The 20,629-nt window shown below is 45.0% G+C and overlaps 1 protein-coding gene and 1 pseudogene across 2 annotated transcripts in view; one reads left to right on the forward strand and one right to left on the reverse strand.

The window, feature by feature from the left end:
• Positions 1 to 1,716: 1,716 nt before the first annotated feature.
• LOC307191754 (mth938 domain-containing protein-like) lies at positions 1,717 to 15,511 on the reverse strand (annotated as a pseudogene). Its single transcript has 2 exons — positions 15,286 to 15,511; positions 1,717 to 2,094 (listed from the first exon to the last, which is right to left on the reverse strand). The product of its transcript is annotated as a mth938 domain-containing protein-like (transcript).
• SND1 (staphylococcal nuclease and tudor domain containing 1) overlaps positions 15,297 to 20,629 on the forward strand; it is a 417,706-nt gene continuing 412,373 nt past the window's right edge. The window contains exon 1 of the mRNA XM_079932265.1: positions 15,297 to 15,587. Within this exon, the coding sequence (XP_079788391.1) occupies positions 15,510 to 15,587 (78 nt within the window). The 5' untranslated portion in view covers positions 15,297 to 15,509. The remainder of the gene's footprint in view (positions 15,588 to 20,629) is intronic.

Consider the following 20,629-nt stretch of genomic DNA (forward strand, 5'->3'; position numbering starts at 1 on the left):
TGAGGGGGCAAAGGCCCTGGAAACGGGGGTGGGGCTGGGACCAGCAGGGACTATTAAAGCAAATCCCCTCTTTAATGATCATTTTCAGGACTTCCAAACCTTCTCAGATATATTCAGCTCTGTCTTAACCCTAGGAGCTTAGAGGAGACTCCCTCTAATAGCTACTTTGTAGGAACAGAAATTTTCTTGGGAGACAAAGGACAGTCGAGTTGGATAAAAGAGAAAAAAATTACCCAAGGTGCTAGATAACAGTTTCTGTAGGAGGAACACAGAAAATTGTCACAGTGGCTTGAAACAATGACTCATCTAGCCCAGCATTTTGTTTCTAGGACTGAAAAAACAAGAATCATTTGATGGGGAAAATAAAAGCTGGGTGGGCAGAAGACCTTGTGAGATAAGGAAAAAATGGGTAGATAAGGTGAATGTTATTAAATGTTACTGAAAGGATGTCTTTGACAACGACCTCAGCCTTTGTATGAGGTGGGACGGCCTCTAAAGAGGCTTCCCAAACCATGCCTCACGGATAGATGGACAGAAGGACCAAGAGCTTGAACTTAGGAGTCACACAGACCTGGGTTGGAATCCTGTCCCCCTGAGTCTCCGTTTTATTTCCTTTACAGTGGAAACAACGTTTCTCCCATGGGGGATTATTATAGCAATTTCATGAGATCATATGATAGTATATACAAAATATCTAGTACCATGCCTGGCCCGTTGTAGAGATTGAGCAAAAGGTAGTGTTTATAATTTACTTAAGCACCAATAGAAGGCAAAATGGGGCTTCTTAGTTACCCAAATGATGAACACATGGCTATGCAGGCATACTGAAGCGATGTGCAATAAAACCAGGCTGAGGAAAAAAATAATAATATTAATAAATAAATAAAGACAGACTAAGCAAAAACTCAAATGAGAAAGAGACTTCGGCTGCTTTTCTGGGCTGTTGGTTTATGATCACATGGGGCGCACGCCTATTCATTCTTTCTCACCCAGATGAATTCTGGCCTGGAGGCTAGAAAGGTATAACTGTCAGTCGTGCTGTCACCTAAGAGAAGCAATGTGCTGTCTTTCCAGGGTGCACTCTGTGTATGTTGGGCAATAGACAGGGCTGGTGGGACCCAGTCCTGCAGAGCAGCTGCATCACTATCACCTGAATAAGTGATTAGAGCTGAACTTCTTGGCTCTCCCCTAGCGTTATACAACCAGTACCCACTGTGGGGTACGTACGAACCCTCAGAAATGCCCTCCCTAAGGAGGCTAGGGGTGCCAGGGCCTCTGTGAGGCTGCCTTGTTGGGGAAAACTTCATGAGTACCACCTACTTCCTAACCAGTTTACAACCCTTTTCTGTAAGCATTTACTATGCTCCCACCATGTTCTGACTCCTTTTTGCTCCTTTGCATTTCCTGGCCCTAAAGTGTTTTTATACTGATATGAGACGGAGGTTGAAAGTCTTAAGGAAAATAATGCATGGGGTGGAATTTTTGTATTAAGGGTGGGTTGGGTTTTTTTGTTTTGTTTTGTTTTGTTTTTTCATTGCTTAGTGATTTATTCTCTCTCTCTCTCTCTCTCTCTCTCTCTCTTTTTTGGCCGTGCCCCATGGTTTGTGGGATCTTAGTTCCCCAACCAGGGATTGAACCCAGGCCACTGCAGTGAAAGTGTCGAGTCCTTATCACTGGACTGCCAGGGAATTCCTGATTTATCCTCTTAAGTTTCCATCAGCAGGTGGAATGGAAGACCCCTCCCACCCTGGCACCTTGGGTAACCAAGGCATTATCCTCCTTCACTGCCTGCTCTGCCTGGAGGGCCCGCACATCAGTGCCTTCTTTCCCAAGGTACTCCAGAGTTGATGGGGTACCTTCAAGGCCTCACTCATCCCTCAGCCAATCGCAAGGGTCTGCACACCCGTCTCCACAATTTCCTTCACATCGGCAGGCTGCACACCAGGAGAATACTCAGTTCTGTCTCTCTCCGATTTCCAGCCCAACTTCCCCCTGGCTGCACTTTGCAGCCCTTATAGATTTTAGTAGAGTCTTGTATTTTCATTTGCCCCCATGAGAGGGAAGCAATTTCAGAGGAAGATATAAGGAACTTAACTGAACTCCAACGCCCTCTGTCCACGGAGCTGCGATCCCAAATGGCTCCGTGCTTTATCTCTCACCTTGGTGTGTTCAGGGCCTCTTGGCTAGGCCAAGGGTGTTTAATTATAATGGGTTTATTTTTAGTTTTGGGGAAGAGACAAATTCATTTAGGAATGTGGATGAGTCAGAAGCAAGAAGGAAGGTGGGTGGGACAAAGAGAATAAACAAGGAGAAGGGAAATGAATGCTTAGTGGAATCTGTATAGCAGTAAACATTAGGGTAACTGGACAGACCTTCCCATTTGTCTGTCATGGCTAGGAAGAACTTGGTCTCACATCTTAGAGAAGAGCAGGTTGGAAATCTAACTGCCTTGCAATTCCATGGGTAGTAACTCCCAGGAAGAGAAGCCATCCTAATCCTTCCAGGGGAATTCAAACACCAAGCTCGAAAGGTCTAAAGTCACAGTTAAAATGCGCTGACATCCTCACGTTTGCCCCTAAATCTGGGAATCCAGAGTTCAGGAGAGACGTTCCTCTTAATGACCTGGTCCTGGCCACAGGGGCCAGATGGGAGTGGGGACACTTCTGCTTGTTTGACAGCACAGTGAGAAAGGGGGAGAACCATGGCTTCAAGCACTTGGTTTGGAGGTGAGGTGTGTAATGGGGAGCACAGAGCGAGTGGGGTACTCCTCTGTAGAGCTTGGTCCCAAATGAGTTGGTGGGATTAGACTGCTTGAAGAATAAAGTGTTTTACTCTTCTAGGGCCTCAGGATTTTGACTTTATCATTTGGTTTGCAATGAAGAACTTTATAAGTTCTGGGAGCAGGAGAATGTTCCAGGGTTAGATCCTCTCATTTTGGATCAGGATAACATTGAAATGACTACAATCCCAAAAGATGACTTGAGGGCAGACAAACGAAATGATGTCACAGTACCTCCAGGAATTGTTGCTATTAATGTGAAAGGCAAAATAATAAAGCTCCTAGAAGATAATAGAGGAGAATACCTTTACGACCAAATACCAGTTATACATATTTAAAAATCCTTAGCCTCATTAGAAATCAGGGAAATGCAAATTAAGGCCATAATGAGAATACTACTGCCCCTCTACCAAAATGTTTGGAATTAAAAAGACTGATAAGGACCTCCCTGGTGGCGCAGTGGTTAAGAATCCGCCTGACAATGCAGGGGACACGGGTTCGAGCCCTGGTTCGGGAAGATCCCACATGCTGCAGAGCAACTAAGCCAGTGTGCCACAGCTACTGAGCCTGTGCTCTAGAGCCCACGAGCCACAACTACTGAGCCCATGCGCCACAACTACTGAAGCCCGCGTGCCTAGAGCCTGTGCTCCGCAACAAGAGAAGCCACTGCCATGAGAAACCCACACACAGCAATGAAGAGGAGCCCCCGCTCCCCCACTTGCTGCAACTAGAGAAAGCTCCCACGCAGCAACTTAGATCCAACGCAGCCAAATAAATGAATGATAAATTTAAAAAAAAAGACTGATAATATCAAATGCTGGTGAGGATATGGAATAATTAGAACTCTCGTGTACTGCTGGAGACAGTCTGAATTGGCACACCCACTTTGAAGAAAGTTTGGCATTATCTACCAAAGTTAAAGATATTCATAACCTATGACCCCTATATATTCCCCAAAGAAACGCATGTTCGTGGTTTTATGCGCTAAGTTTGAAACGCATAATATATATATATTTTATAGCAATAGTGCCAGGAACAGGATTGTATCCAGTTTTTAGCTACTATAAATAAACATTCGTGAACATGCGTTTCTTATTTTGTTATGCTTGTGGATTCTGTGGGTCAGAAGTTCAGAAAGGGCCTGGAGGGGATTGCTTGCCTCAGCTCTGCAATGTCTGTGACTTCTGTGGGGAGACTCAAAGGCTGTGGCTCAGTGGTGAGGGGCTGAAATCATCTAAAGCCTTCTTCCTCATACAGCTGTACCACCAGAGAATCCCCCAAATAGCACAGAAGACGCAAATATATGCATGCTTCTGGATTTTTTTTTTTTAGCTGCGCCACATGGCTTGCAGGATCTCAGTTTCCCGACCAGGGATTGAACCCCGGCTACGGTAGTGAAAGCCCAGAATCTTAACCACTAGGCCACCAGGGAACAGAATATGTGCATATATTTTGGCTGCGGGCTTGTGGGATCTCAGTTCCCCGACCAGGGATTGAACCCAGGCCACGGCAGTGAGAGCCCAGATTCCTAACCACTAGGCAACCACTGGCTGTTGATGCCAGCTGTTGGCCAGGAACTCAGCTGGAGCAGTTGGCCAGCACACCTGAATGCAGCCTCTCCATGGGGTAGCTTGGACTTTCACCCAGCTTGGTGGCAAGTGCAAGCATCCCCAAAGAACAAGGTGGAAGTGCAAGGCATACTTTATGAAGTGACTTAGAAGTCACCTCTGCGGCACTCTGTTGGTTAAGGCAGAGCAAAGGCCTTCAAGGGGAGGGGACATAGACGCCACCTTTTAATGCGAGGAATGTTGAGATCACTTTATAAAAACAGCATGTGTGTTGAGAGATATTTCTGTGGCCATCTTTGGAAAACACAATCTGCCACAAGCCAACTATCCATCAACAGGAGAATGGACAAACCTAGCGTGGTATAGTCATTATTATGGAATACTATACAGCAATGAAGATGACAAACAACAGCTATATGTAATAATGTGGATGAATTTCACGAACATAATGCTGAGCAAAAGAAACCACATGAAGGAATACATATTGTTTAATTTCAGTTATAAATTTTAAAAAACACAAGCAAAATTATAGTGTTTTAAGATACAGGCTTAGGAAGAGCAGCAATTAAAAGGGCAGTTTCTGGGAATGCTGGCCATTCATCTTCTTGACTTAGGTGGTAATTACATTAGTGTTCACTTTGTGATAAATCATTAAGGTGTACATTTTTGTTTGGAGCACTTTCTTGTGTCTTATATTTCACAAGAAAAAGGGTAAGAAATTAATCTTCTGGCACTGAAAACTAAGTTTATTTGAAAAAGAATTCACTCTGAACTTTAGAAATGATACCCAGCAAACCAACAGAACATTACACTCTGTCTCCATCTCTAAAAATTCTGTTGGGTTCTTTTTAAGCTATACATATCTTCTTACCTTGTTAAAATCAACATGCAAAACTATGTCGTGTCATGGTTTTTACCTTGCACTATAAAGATATGTCATTTTTTAAAGCTACCTAGTATTTCATTGTTTACATATCATAAATTTTCTTAGCTTTTTTCATATCTTTGGGGCTATGTGTAACTTCAAATTCTCTAGATCATCATTATCACTCACCTTATTAAGAACTCCCTAGATCCTAGGCACTGTAAATAGAACTTTTCATTCATCATCTCACAGCAACCTAATGAGACAGGCACGACTTTTATGCCCATTTTTACTGCCGAGGAAACTGAGAATTAGGTTATGTAACTTGTAAGTTTCACAAAGTATATGTTCCACAAACAATTCATACCTTGGCAAACACATTATAGAGCACTTCCTCTCAACCCCTTTGACTTAATACTTGCTTTGGACTCCTCCCACTCTGCCCCAGGTGGACATTTTTTCCCTTGAGATTTCTGAAAGTGGAATTGCCAGGTCAAAAGTCGGAAACAATTTTAGAATATTCCAGATTGTTCTCTATACACCCTGAACCAAAGTACACCGATATCAGGAGGGTTTAATAAAGGGTCAGGATCATGTCAAGTTTATGGATTCCAATTTTAGAGTCTCTCTGTATGACTATGGTATGGGCTAGGGAATACCTAAATATTATTCTCTATACTTGACCTATTTAGAATATCTTAGAGGGTCTTGTTTTCCCTTTCTTAACTGTTTTGGTTGACTATCTGTACCTGGGAGGAAATAATTAGGTATTTCCCCTTAGCGGTTTTTTTTTTTTTTTTTGGCTGCCCTGCGTGGCTTGAAGGATCTTAGTTCCCCGACCAGGGATTGAACCCAGGCCCTCGGCAGTGACAGTGCCAAGCCCTAACCACTGGACCACAGAAAATTCCCAAGAAATATGTATTGTGACCCCCTTTTTTAGAGCAGATTTTTTTCTTTATAATGATTCCTCTTTTCTACCACAGAACCTTTCACTGGGTTACTATCCAATAGTATTCCTTTAAGTTTTCTGTGACCTTTTAATAAGAAAAAGCCACATTTCTTCATCTCACAAAACTCTACTGCAAACATTGCCATCATATTACTCATTGCTCTTTAGATAAACAGTCATGTAATGACAACCTTCTAGAATTCAATGTCAAGGGAAAAGTTTGTTTTTTCCCATAAAATAATATACTTCCTTTGATCACACAGTGATAATTATATAACCTAATGTGTCTTTTTTATTTTTGCCTTGGTTGCAAGTACCTCTAATCTAAATTTAAAGTTCAGCCATCATAATGATCCCATCCTGAGTTTCCGATATTAAAACGTAAGCTTCCCCCAAAATAAATTAGTTAATTTAAAAAATAAAATGTAAGCTTCCAGGAGGCAGAGATGTTGTCCATCTTTTTCCTGTTGCAGGCACAGAACTCCAGGCAGAGGGAAATAGCTCAAAAGCTTTATACATATTGGGAAGGAGACTCTTTTTTTTTGTTTTTTGGCCATGCCACCCTGTTTGTGGGATCTCAGTTCCCCAACCAGGGATTGAACCTGGGCCACGGCAGTGAAAGCACTGAATCCTAACCACTAGAGCATGAGGGAACTCCAGAGACTTTATGTATATATGGAATATAAAAAAAAAAAAGTGGTTCTAATGAATCTAGGGGCAGGACAGGAATAAAGACACAGACGTAGAGAATGGACTTGAGAACACGGGGAGGGGGAAGAGTAAGCTGGGACGAAGTGAGAGAGTGGCATGGACATATATACACTACCAAATGCAAAATAGGTAGCTAGTGGGAAGCAGCTGCATAGCAGAGGGAGATCAGCTCTGTGCTCTGTGACCACCTAGAGGGGTGGGATAGGGAGGGTGAGAGGGAGACGCAAGAGGGAGGAGATATGGGGATATATGTATATGTATAGCTGATTCACTTTGTTATACAGCAGAAACTAACACATCATTGTAAAGCAATTATACTCCAATAAAGATGTTAAAAAAATAAAAATAAAAACCAACATAGGGCTTCCCTGGTGGCACAGTGGTTAAGAATCTGCCTGCCAATGCAAGGGACATGGGTTTGAGCCCTGGCCAGGGAAGATCCCACACACTGCAGAGCAACTAAGCCCATGCGCCACAACTACTGAGCCTGAGCTCTAGAGCCCGCGAGCCACAACTACTGAGCCCACGTGCCACAACTGCATGCCTAGAGCCCGTGCTCCACAACAAGAGAAGCCACGACAATGAGAAGCCTGTGCACCAGAACGAAGAGTAGCCCCTGCTCACCGCAACTAGAGAAAGCCCGCATGAAGCAACGAAGACCCAACGCAGCCAAAAATAAATAAATAAATTAATTAATTAAAAAAAAACCAACATAGAAGATTCTGGTATCAGATATGACAGCAAGATTTAAGTTTGATCACCTGGCGATTAAATACATCAGTCACTAGCCTCAGATGGCTACTTAAACTTAATTTAAATTAATTTAAATTAAATAACATTAAAAATTCAGTTCCTCAGTTGCACTAGCCACATTTCAAGTACTCATTGACCACATGTGGCTATTGCCTACTATGTTGGACAGAGCATATATAGAATGTTTTCATTGCTGCAGAAAGTTGTTTTGGACAGGGTTGATCTAGACAACTTGGGTTTATGATGCTTTTCTTTTATTATTTTTAAAAATATTATTTATTTATTTATTTACTTTGGCTGTGCCGGGTCTTAGTTGCGGCACGTGGGATCTTCGTTGTGGCATGCATGCCAGATCTAGTTCCCCGACCAGGGATTGAACCCAGGCCCCCTGCATTGGGAGGACAGAGTCTTACCAACTGGACTACCAGGGAAGTCCCATATGAGACTTTTCTTTTAGATAAGCATAGTACAGTAAAACGTTGTATTAACTCAGACTGTCATAGCAAGATACCAGACAGGATGACTCGAGAAACAGAAACCTATTTTCTCACAGTTCTAGAGGCTAGAAGTCCAAGATCAAGGTGCCAGGGTTGATTTCTGGCGAGACCTCACAACCACCGTCTTGCTGTGTCTTCACATGGCGTTTCCTCTGTACACCTGCAGGCGGGGAGGGCGTGGGGAGGGAGAGACGGAGAGAGAGCTGGTTCCTCTTCCTATTCTTATAAGGGCACCAATCCTATTGGATTAGGAAACCACTCTTTTAACCTTAATTACCTCCATAAAGGCCCTATCTCCAAATACAGTCACATTGGGGCTTTGGGCTTCAACTTATGAATTTTGGGGAACACAGTTCAGTCTGTAACAAAGTTTAGAAAGAAGGAGAAGGAAGAAGAGGAGGTGAAGGAGGAGGAAGAGGAAGTCAGAGCCGGAAGGCGAGGGCCTCCTGTGCTATGCTAAGCAGTTGAAACTGTCTGAAGCAGAAGGGGAGCCACTATAATGGTAAGGAGGGAGTCTGTGTGATTGAAATGTGCATCTCAGAAAGAACAGCAAATTGACAGTAAGGAGGGTGGGTTGAAGTTGGAGAGGGGCTTGGAAGAATGGAAGCAGGGGGCTTCCCTGGTGGCGCAGTGGTTGAGAGTCCGTCTGCTCATGCAGGGGACACGGGTTCGTGCCCCGGTCTGGGAAGATCCCACATGCAGCGGAGCGGCTGGGCCTGTGAGCCATGGCCGCTCAGCCTGTGAGGCCAGAGCCTGTTCTCCGCAATGGGAGAGGTCACAGCAGTGAGAGGCCCGCGTACCGCACAAAAAACAAAACAAAACAAAAAGAATGGAAGCAGGTAGTTAGTCTAGTGCTGAATTTCCTCCCGTTTACTCAAAGGAAGCTCACTGGAGAGTTGAAAACTCTTTCATTGAAGCCTCTGGATTCTACAGGTGCAGATCGAGGTTGAGGGGGCATGTCTGGCCACCCTAGAAGCAGGGTAGTTAAATGGTTGAGAGCAGACTATGGTCAGAAATTTCTGCGTTCACATCTTGACTCCATCCCTTATTACCAATTGACTTACAGTTGGTTGCTCACCTTTTCAAAGCATTAATGTCCTCCATTGTGGAAAGAGACTGATTATTTCATAGCATTGTTCTAAGGATTAAATTATGTAATGTAGGGAAAAGCATTCTGCATAGAGTCTGTTTAGTATTTAGTGCTCAATATACTTTGGCCATTATTACTACTGGGGATATATTTCCTAGATTTACTCTCAAAGGAGTACAGAAAATAGGGTGTTTGTTTGTTTGTTTAAATGAATCTTGTCCATCTCTAGATTGTTTGTGTGTGGGGGGCGGTATGTGTTCATGTTCTCCACACACAGGAGTCACCTCTAAGGTTTTCTAAGTCTCCTTCCACTACTAATGGCAGAGTGAACATGAGTTTTAGAGTCACAAGAACTAGTGTCAAATCCCTTCTCTACTAATCCTCTAGCCGTGTGACCTTCAACAAACATCCTACTTGAATCTATAGTTCCTTACAGGTGAAATGAATATGATAATACTTTTCTGTCATTCATTTATTTTGTTGTATTTTATTTGGCTGTGCCGAACAGCCTGCAGGATCCTAGTTCGCCGACCAGGGGTCAAAGTCTGTGCTGTCTGCAGTGGAAGCGTGGAGTCTTAACCATTGGACCACCAGGGAAGTCCCTGTCATTCACTTATTCACAGATATATACCGAGCAGCTCTCTGTGCCAGGCATGGCCTCAGAATTCCACCGTAAGGAAATTAGACACAGTCTGATGACATTTTCAAAGGGAAAGAGACAATGATACTATAATCTCATAAGTGCTCTAACAGACCAAGAGTAGGAGAAAAAACAAAACAATCCTACCCTGAGGAAAGGCATTCTTCCCAATGCCTTCCAGGGGGGACATTCTGATTTCTAAGTGGGGAATTGAAGGATGGGGAAACAGGGGAAGTGAGTCAGGGCAGGGAGGAGGAAAGAGGGATGGAAAGCGTGCTCCAGGCAGACAGAAAAGTAGGCACAAAGCCCTGGAGGCCAAGGAGCGTGGTCTTGAATGGCCAAAACCAAGTTCACTTGGCCTGGGCACACTGTGGAAGGGTAGAGCTGTGAGAGAAGAGCTGGTGTAGAGAAATCACGGGAGGGGCTTAGGGCGTAGAAAGACCTGATCAGATCTGCATTTTAGAAATATCACTTAGGCTGCAGTAGGAAGAATGGGTGGGGTGTAGGTAAAGGAAGCTCCCTGATGTCAGGGCGCTCTATTACAAGCCTAGTGCAGCGACCCGGGTGAAAATATGTCAGGCTTAAGCAACAGGAGATACTTAATAATAATCACAGCAAATTTAACACATATATCCAGGCAGTGTTCTATGCGTTTAGCATATACTAACGCATACAATCCTCAAGACCAGAACAACCCTAGGAGGTAAGTCCTATTATCATCTTTATTTTACAGAGGAGAAATCCATGGAACAGAGATACCACACAGCCTGCTCAAGGTTATATCCTGTTGGGATGTGAACCCAGGTGGTCTTGTTCCAGGTCGGGCTTATGTGCTACACCGCACTGCTGTAGATCTAACAGATTTCCGAGATTGACTAAGAATTAAGGAATGAGGTAGAGAGAGGAGTCACAGACGATCTCCAGATTTCTGGCTTGTAACTGGGTAGCTTTTCATCTCATTATTTGGGCTGAGACACATACTAGGGAAGAGGAGGCTAGGGAGGAAAGATAATGAGCTCCTTGTGAGACATGTTGAATTTGAATTCCCAAGGTAACAGCCATGGGCAGATATCCAGAGTATCATTGTACATATGGGTCTGGAGCGCAAGGGAGTTATTTTAACAGGAGTTATCTATTTGGGAATCATTAGCATGCAGCCATGAGAATGGATTAGACGTCTCGGGAAGAATGTTTTACACTAGAAAAGAAGATACTTTGAGAAGAACCCAGGGGAACATCAATATTAAGGGGTAGGCAAAGGGAGAGTCATTTGCAATGGAGATAGATGGGAGGAATATAAGAAACATGGGAAGGAAAGAGACATTTCAAGGAGTACGATGTCAAATGCTATGGAGAGCTCAGCTAAGTGACTGCCCAATGTGAAAAGTGTCCATTGAATGTAGTCACAAGAAGGTCACTCATGAGTGACCTGGGAGAGAACAGTTTCAGTAAGTTGATAAGAGCAATAGTCAGAGTGCAGGGAGCTGAGGACTGAATGCAGGGTGAGGATGCAGAGGCAACAAGCACAAAGAATTTCGCCAAGAGGGTTTGCCTATGAAGGGAGGAGAGCTATCTGGAGAGGGATGTGGAGTAAAGATGAATTTAATTAATTTATTTTTACTATGCAAGACATTTGAGAATATTTAAATATTAATGAGAAGAATCCAGGATAAACTGAGAGGCTATGAAACAGGAGAGGGAATTATCTGAGCGCCCTTGAGAAGGTGGAGGGGGTGGATCCACGACATAGATGGAGAGTTTAGCCTAAGCAGTAGGAAGTTTTTTCTTTGTAACAAGGGAGAAAAGGAGAAGAATGAGAAGGAAGATAAGTTTTTAGCTTTTGTGGTGGGAAATGGAGGGAGTTCTTTTTTTTTTTTTTAACATCTTTATTGGAATATAATTGCTTTACAATGGTGTGTTAGTTTCTGATGTATAACAAAGTGAATCAGCTATACGCATACGTATATCCACATATTCCCTCCCTCTTGCCTCTCCTTCCCACCCTCCCTATCCCACCCCTCTAGGTGGTCACAAAGCACCGAGCTGATGTCCCCATGCGATGCAGCTGCTTCCCTCTAGCTATCTATTTTACATTTGGTGGTGTATATAAGTCCATGCCACTCTCACTTCATCCCAGCCTCCCCGTGCCCTCAAGTCCATTCTCTACGTCTGAGTCTTTATATGGAGGGAGTTCTTGATGGTTTTTATTATCCCTCCGAAGTAGGAGGCTTTGTACTATTGGAGAGTGTGGGGGAGAGTGGAGTCAGGGTTAAGAGGAAAACAGAGAAGGTTTAAAACAGACCCAGGGATTTTTTTAAAATTAATTTTTATTGGAGTATGGTTGCTTTCCAATGTTGTGTTAGCCTCCACTGCACAACAAAATGAATCAGCCATACACATACAGATATCCTCTCCCTTTTGGACTTTCCTTCCATTTAGGTTAACACAGTGCATTACGTAGAGCTCCCTTTGTTATAAAGTATGTTCCCATCAGTTGTAAAACAGACCCAGGGATTTTTAGGGCAGGGAAAATACTGTGTGATACTATATTGATGGATATATGTCCATTATACATTTGTCTAAACCCATAGAATGTACAACACCAAGAGTGACCCCTAACGTAAACTATGGACTTTGAGTGATTATGACGTGTCAATATAGGTTCATCAACTGTAACAAACGGACCACGGGATGTTGATAATGAGGGAGGCTATGTCTGTGTGGGGGCAGGGAATATATGGAGAAATCTCTGTACCCTCCTCTCAGTTTTGCTGTGAAACTAAAACTGCTCTAAAAATATAGTCTTAATTAAACAACGACACACCAGACCCAATGGAGTTGGAGACCAAAGTGATTGAGGAAACAGAAGAAATTCCAGGCAATGTGTGAGGGCCTGTGAATTGTTAGTGTGGCAATCACCTGCATCTTTGAGTGTTTGCTCTAGCTAAGTGGTAGGTTTGGAGAAGGCAGAGAGATCTAGAGTTGCAGTTTTGACAGTTGAGTCCAGTGGAAGACAAATGGGGATTAGAGATAAGGATACTGGAAGGAGAAGGGCAAAAATAATGGAGTCTAAAGGACCAGGAGAAAGTAGAAAAGAGCTGATATAAAGAGGACAGAGAGGTTCAGGGACTTTGAATTCTACTTAAAGAACAGTGTGTGATAGGTAGCCTCTAAGATGATCCCCAGTGATCCTACCTACTGGTATTCATGCCCCTGTGTAATCTCCTCCCTTTGAGTGTGGGCTGCACCAGTAGAATATAGCAAGTGATGGGATGTTACTTTTTTTTTTTTTTTTTTTGCTGCGTTGGGTCTTTGTTGCGGCCAGTGGAGATTCAAGCGGGGGCTACTCTTCATATCGGTGCAGGGGCTTGTCACTGCGGTGGCTTCTCTTGTTGCGGAGCACGGGCTCTAGGCGTACGGGCTTCAGTAGTTGTGGCGCGTGGGCTTCAGTAGTTGTGGCTCGTGGGCTCTAGAGAGCTGGCTCAGTAGTTGTGGCGCATGGGCTTAGTTCCTCTGCAACACGTGGGATCTTCCCGAACCAGGGCTAGAACCTGTGTCCCCTGCATTGGCAGGTGGATTCTTAACGACTGCACCACCAGGGAAGTCCTGGGATGTTACTTCTGAGATTAGGTTCAAAAAGACTCGTGCTTGCCCTCTCACTCTCTCAGTCACTTGCTCTGATGCAAACCAGTTACCATGCTGTGTGCCCTACGGGGAGACCCACATAGCAGGGAACTGAGGTCCTGAATCCTGCCAATGACTGCCTGAGCGATCTTAAATGCAGATCCTCCCTTAGTCAGATGGGACCTTCAGATGAGACCAAAGCTCCCATTGATTCCAGGCTTGATTCCAGCCTTGTGAAGGAACTTGAAGCTAAGACCTGCCTAGATTCCTGACAAAAACTGTGAGATAATAAATGCTTATTGCTTTAATACTTAAGTTTTGGGGTAAATTGTTATACAGCAACAGATAACTAATACAAGGTATAAGAAGTAACTTAGTGAGAAGGGAGAAAGGACAGCAATTATGATCAGAGAATGGGGTGTTTGAGTTTACAGTTTCAGCTATGGAGCAGTTGTAATGCTTCATCTGTCCTAAAGAGGGTAGCTGAACGGGTGCAGAGGTCAAGTTCACTAAAGATGAGGTCAACGCCAGGGTATTGGATAAGTCAGGCACATAAAGGTTAAAGTCGCTCAGGATCACTGGGTGGAGAAGAGTGTGCACCAGGTGTCAATTTCAATGAATGACAAAGTGGCATTTGGGGCAGAGAAGACAACCCCAGTGAGGAGGAGAGTACTATACTCAGGTGGGATGAGCCACCACAGAGACTTTTTTTTTTTTGAAGAGGATGGCAAATTAATGGTATGGAAGGGGCACTAGGCATCTTGGAAGATGCTCACCCCAAAACTTGCCTTTGGGAAAGGTGAAGCGTGGGAGAATAACCTCTTCTCAAAAGAGCTACAGGGGAAACAGTGTCCTCAGCGTAGGACCAAGTTCCAAGATTAAAATTAAATGGCATGAAAGCAAGATCCTTGGCTCCTCATAGTGGGCACTCGACGAATATTAGTTGCCTCTCAACATTCACGTAAACATTTATATGTCTTTGCTCTGCGCCTCCCTACCCCGCCATCACTTTACTCGAAAGAGAGACTAGGGCTAGGTGAAGGGATGGGGTCGGGCGGCTGGAGGAGGCGTGGCTCTTCACCCTGCGTCAACGGAGTGTTAGCAAGGTTCTCAGCAACTTCACTGGCGCACAAGACATCACCCCGTAAGAGAGATTTAGTCTTTCCACCAAAAAACATTAATCGAGTGCCTAACAAGTGCTAGTCACCGAAGACACAAATGCGAGCGAGATACACTCCCGACTACAGGGAGGGCGCGCGGCCACGTTCTGTGTCAAGGCCAACATTGGTAGGTTTCACGGCGTTCAGACGCTTCCAAGTTCTTCCCACACTTTCAGCTGAGGTAAAATGTCGGAAGTCGGTGTGCACCAGTACTGAGATCCCTCTAGGATTCGGCCTCGTTGGCTCGGGGTCCCAGCCAGCTCTCCCCAACCCTGGTGCGCCCTCCTGGAAAACTGGCTTCCACGTGGGCTCCCCAGGGGCCCGCGGGGCTGGGCGTAATGGGCGGGGCCAAGCCGGAGGGCGAGGCTGACCCCGCCCTTGGGGCTCCCATGGCCCACCGCGCCCCGCGGCCAGATGCTGACGTGTCCTTTCCTTTCCACTACACCTCCCGACACTACCTACTACCGCTGCCCCGGAAGTCCCGCCCCAGACTTAGCCCATCACCGCAAATCAGCTCTTTCAGCGCTTCCTGAAGTTCTCCACAGGTTTGGGGAGCAAGGGGCGGGGTTCCGCGAGCAGGGTGTCTATTGGCTTGGAGTCCGGCGGGCTCTGGGCTCTAATTGGCCGGAGAGCAGTGGCGCTCTGGCACGCTTGCGCGGCGAGTAGAACGTGTAGCGGCGGCGGAGATCGCGTCTCTTTCGCTGGCAGTCCTGCTGCTGCTCCTGTGAGCGTCCGGCGTGTCCGTCCCGTCCATCGCCCACAGCCGGTCGCCCGCCTGCTCCTCTCCGCGGCGGCCTCTCACCAACACCGACACCCACACTGACACCTCCAAGCCGGCCTACCGTCTTACTCGCTGGTTTTCCATTGCTACACATGGCCTCCTCCGCGCAGAGCGGCGGCTCCTCCGGGGGACCCGCGGTCCCCACCGTGCAGCGGGGCATCGTCAAGATGGTGAGAGCGGGGACCGGGACACCGATCCCACAGGCCACCACCGTGCGGGAGTCTGGCGCTGGCTCCTTTCCCTCCCGCCAGCCTGCATGGTCTCCCAGATCCTCTTTTCTCTGCCCCTTTCCTCACTTTTCACCCGTTCTCGGAATCCCCTCCCTAGACGCAAGCCGATACGGACTCCCCTGGGTGCCTTGCCTCCTGGACACCGTGGCATTAGGGGGTCACAGTGATTTCCGTGATCGCGGCACTCAGTCTCCTGGCTGTTTACCAGGACAGATAGATTAGTGATTGGTTAAGGGGGATAATTTGTTGGTATCTGTTCTCTGATCCCCCTGTGCTCTGTCCATTTTGGCATATGCTGAGTAGTTTGCAGTTTTTCAAGATCCTGACGTCCGCTCTTCCATGGAACTCTTGGAGTACTTGGTCTTCTTGAAGCTTTTATATTTTCACCGACGCTCAGTTACTTACGCCAAGTTTTCTCGCGCTCTGGCCCTCATTTCCCGTCCTTTCCCCTCCACCTCTTGTGTCAAGTCTGTAGTCCTGAGAGCTCCTCATATTTGTGCTCCCCCTCTTTTTGACTCTTAAGATGTTAGGCCGGTAGGAATCTTAGCGATCATTATTGTTCCCTCACTACAGATGAGACTAGTTTGAAGAGGGCAAGTGACTTGCCTAAGGTCACCTGGTGGTTTGGATTGGTTCCAGGACCAGAGCCCAAGTGTTCTGATTCCCAGTCCACTGCGGTAACACCGTAGATTCTGCCTGATTATATATCCGCTTCCTACATCTTTGAATGGTGAATTTAAACCCTGCAAGTGTCATTAAAAAATATTTACCCCCGGCTCCATGATAATTTTGTAGTATAAATTCTCTTTATCAATTGTCCCCTCTGTTGGCCTCCCCCCAACACTCCCTAATATTGGAACCTGACACTTCTTGGTTGTTACTAGAATTTCTGGTTGTGATGACCGCAGACTTCCAGATTGCATTTCAGACTGCAATTCTGACTTTTCCGTCAGGAAATATTCTTTATGAGATTTTGTCCCAAAGCTCTGTAGTGGTTTACTGTCTTTCACAGGATTAAAGTATTCTTCAGCTTGTGTGTATGAATTAGATTTCAAGACTTTTTTTTCCCACTGATGCTTATGTATTCATTTCTTAGGCGATATTCTGCCTCCAGCTGAGATTCTTAGGATTTTCAATATTGCTTTCCCGTTTATTTATACATAAACGGAGAGTCAGAATTTATCAGGAACTGAAAGAGAAGGGAATTTCCAAGGTCCACATATTTTCACCTCTTTGAAATACTGACTTGACCTATGAAAGAATTATCCTGAAGTGGCTCCTCTTAAATTAGCTTTTTCATTTGCACTGATCTTTCCATTCACCATAGGAACAGAGCAGTGCTTGGCGGTCTGGTAGTGGAATTGGCAGCACTGAGTGAATCTTTCTGAGTTTTTTCCTTTGCTAAGCCTTGAATTTTTCTTAAAGGCCCCCCTTATTTGGGGGGTGGGAGTGGAAGGAAGCTGAACATATTTTTGCTTCTACAAATTCTGGAGGTTTCCAGGGCATCTGGATTCTATGGGGTGATGATGTCTGCCCACAGATTACTCCCGAGGATACTGAATATCAACAATCACTTGTTTATTAAGGCTCATGTCTTGAGCTGAGTATTCTGTTTGTATTATCTCATTTATAATACCTAACAAGTAGATAGGATCATTGGCTACATTTTACCGGTATGTAATCTGAGGTTTAGAAAGAGTAGTTTACCCCCAGGACAGGTACTTTTTAATTGGTAATGAGAGGCAGAGCTGGGACTTGAACCCAGGCCTGTCTGCTAAAGCACAGGTTCTTGAACATCATAGTACAGTGCCTCTGACTCCAGGGCATGTCGTTAGCAGAGGGCAGGGCGGGTGATGCATGGCCGCAAAATTGCAGGAAAGTGAAGCTGACTGTATTTGAGCGAAGGAAAGATTAGACGTTCCTCCTGTCTTGTCCGGGAGCTGCTGTTGTGCTAAGTGACTTTATTTGGTGCTTATGGTCCTTAGGTGCAAAGGAGTGTGGTGTGGAAGACACATTAGGGTTGGACGGAGGTTTTGAAGATTGAGTGGTAGGGTCACCTATACTGCTGTTTTTCTGTGACCAAGCTGCAAGGGGTGGGTGGGTGAGTTCCAGGCAGGGATTAGGTGAGGGAAGCTGGGTGAACTGCAGAGCGACAGGCAGAATTGTGCCAGGCTTCAAAGCCTGTCTGGAATGAAGAATCGACCCCTGGCCAATTGCTCTGTGTGAAGTTCTTCTGCTAAGCAAAGTTGTATTTTCCTGGAGAGTAATCGTTTCCAGTGGTACCAGGAACTGCTTCGTAAGAACTGCAAGAGAAGATGGGGCTCTATGACAGAGGAAAGTGAGGAGGAAATAGTTTGATGAATAGGAAAATAGTGGCCACTGCTTTGCTTGCCTTTGGGTTGAGGGGCAGAAACTGACAAACCAGAGGCGGGCCTTTCAGGCTGAGATTTGTCTGGACTCAGGCTGAGCTGAAGGTCTGAAGGTCTGGGGTTGAGGTTTGCTGCAGTGAAGAAGAGTACTCACCCTTCCTCTTTTTTGGCCAAAGAACCATGGAAAGGCCGTGGCAAGTGCAAGTTTCTTCTGGTCTCTGCCTTGCCGTCCTCGCAAGTCCTGCATTCCTTCTTTTAAGGTTGAAGAAGAAAGAGCTGAGAATGAAGTTGTAAAAAATTTTTGCATTTGCCCAGTTTTTTTTAAATGACGGAAGAGGCTGCGTCTGCTATTGAGAGTGGGAGCCAAGGGACAGAGCTGGTTCTGGAATGTGTTGAAGGAGGAACTCGGCAGTAAGTTGACACAAGCATTGTGGGGCCCTTCTGTTACTGAGAAGGCAGTGAGAATGATGGAAAAACCGAAGGTGGATTTGTATATTTTTTGAGTTGGGATAAGACTGGCAATTGTGTGGGCAGACAGAATAGGACCTGGGAAAGTAAATGTCTCTGTCAAATCAGATGTTTTCTCAAAACCCTAGAGGATTCTATCTCTGGGTTTCTTGAGTAATTACTAGACTTTCTTTAGCTGCATCAGAATATTGTCAGCACATGTTAAATAGAGGTTGGGAGAAGTCTTGGGGTACTGAGTATAAAATTCAGTCACCCCACTTAGCAGCTACTTAGAGATGGCTATTTTCGCTGGTTTTGCTGTCCCCATTTACTTCTGTCTTGGGGATAGAGCCCTTTTCGAAGTCTTCACTCTAACCCTCCTATCTTATGTCTGCATGTCTTTTCAAGCAGGAGCACGTAGCAGGATAAAGCCACCGCAGTTCTTGAATCTTCTGTGCTTATCAGAAGCAGCCATGGAAGCAGCATATCTTATCTTGCTTATGGTGTGGAAGGCCAAATCTCAATTCCCATTTCACCCTGCCCCATTTAAAAGGGGAAAAGGATCCCTCTGCCAGTCTTTGGTTTTATGCTAAGAACCAAGATTACCACTCGATGCCTAAGCCTTGGGACACCTAAAGGAGGAGTTGGCCACAATTTCCTCCTTTGACAGGAATTGTGCTGCCAGGTTGTTGTGAAGCGGGATGTAGGCTTCCTGGTGAGTAGCTTAGTGGAAATTTCTCCAGTGTACAGCTTGTAGGAAATGCTGCCTATAATTTAGATCATTATAGCTAAGTGTTTCCTACATTTCTGAGCTAAGAAGTATGTGTCTTTCCAGAGTGCAGTGGGGATAGAGTAGTAGTCTATTAATCTGTTCCTTCCTATGTGCACTTAGCTCTTGCAGACTGTGAAAGAAAAACACCTTTGCTAAGCTGCTTAAAACACTCTTATTCTACTGTTCAAAGGGACAAGGTAGCCGAATAAGAATATTTTAGTAGGGCCATTTGCAAAGAAGTGGATGGAATAGGATGGAAGGCTTTTCCCTCTAGTCTTAAAATTGCCCACTTCCCAGCATGTGAGCATGGTAGCTTTCAATCAAAATTGTAAGTAAAGGAGCACTAAGTTTTTGCTATGTCTTAAAGACTTTCTGTCGTTTTTCCTGTATGAAAAGGAAGCGTCCATCTGGCTCTAGTCATGCTAACAGTGGCTGCTGCCATGTACTAACTAATGATATAGAATGATGAGCAATCATATTTCCTTTCCTGAACGAATTTTATTGATCATCTGTGTCAAGCACTGTCTGGGTATTAGAGAAACAGTGGTAAAAAAGTAAATCAGATTCCTGCCCTTACCGGTTCATAGAGGAGATAGGCAATCGACAGGTAAACAAGAAGATGATAGTATAAGATAGTGATTTCCGGTAGGGGAATGGGACAGAGTGGTTGGGAGGAAGGGAGGGGTGGCTCCTTTAGATAGGAAAGGCTTCCCTCAGCTGAGATCTGATGGACATCAAAGAACCAGCCATAGGGGAAGAGTTCCTGGCAGAGGGAACAGCAAGTGCAAAGGTCCTAGGGGTCTCCATTGGTGATTATTTTCAGAATTTTTATAGTAGCTCTTCAGTTTCTTCAAGTTCATTGTTTCACATAAATGGTATGGGTTTAACCTGAGCTATTAATATATGTGTTTTACGGTGAAAAAAGATGGAAAGGCAGCAGAGGTGATGGTTGTTCTGGTATCCTGGTGAGATCAGTAGCAGACATTAAGTCTACTGAATAAATATAACTGATGAGAGATTGATTAAAAAAATACTTGCTCTTGGTCATATTCATGTTTCTTACAGGGCCACGACTAAGGTTTGTTTTTTTTTTTAAGATTTATTTATTTATTTGGGTCTTAGTTGTGGCACGTGGGATCTTTAGCTGTGGCATGCGGGATCTAGTTCCCTGACCAGGGATGGAACCCTGCAATGCCCCCTGCATTGGGAGTGCAGAGTCTTAACCGCTGGACCACCAGGGAAGTCCCAAGACTAAGGTTTCCTGACTTCCTATCAGCCAATCCTGTGTATTCCCAAGGTACCCACCTTTCAGTGGACGGGACCTGGATGAGAAGATAAATGCCAAGAGCAGGCTTAGCAAGAGTTACATAGCAGCTAGAACCTGTCAGTGTTTA

The sequence above is a fragment of the Stenella coeruleoalba genome (genome assembly GCF_951394435.1).
Source record: "Stenella coeruleoalba genome assembly, chromosome: 9".
In the NCBI taxonomy this organism is placed as follows: Eukaryota; Metazoa; Chordata; class Mammalia; order Artiodactyla; family Delphinidae; genus Stenella; species Stenella coeruleoalba.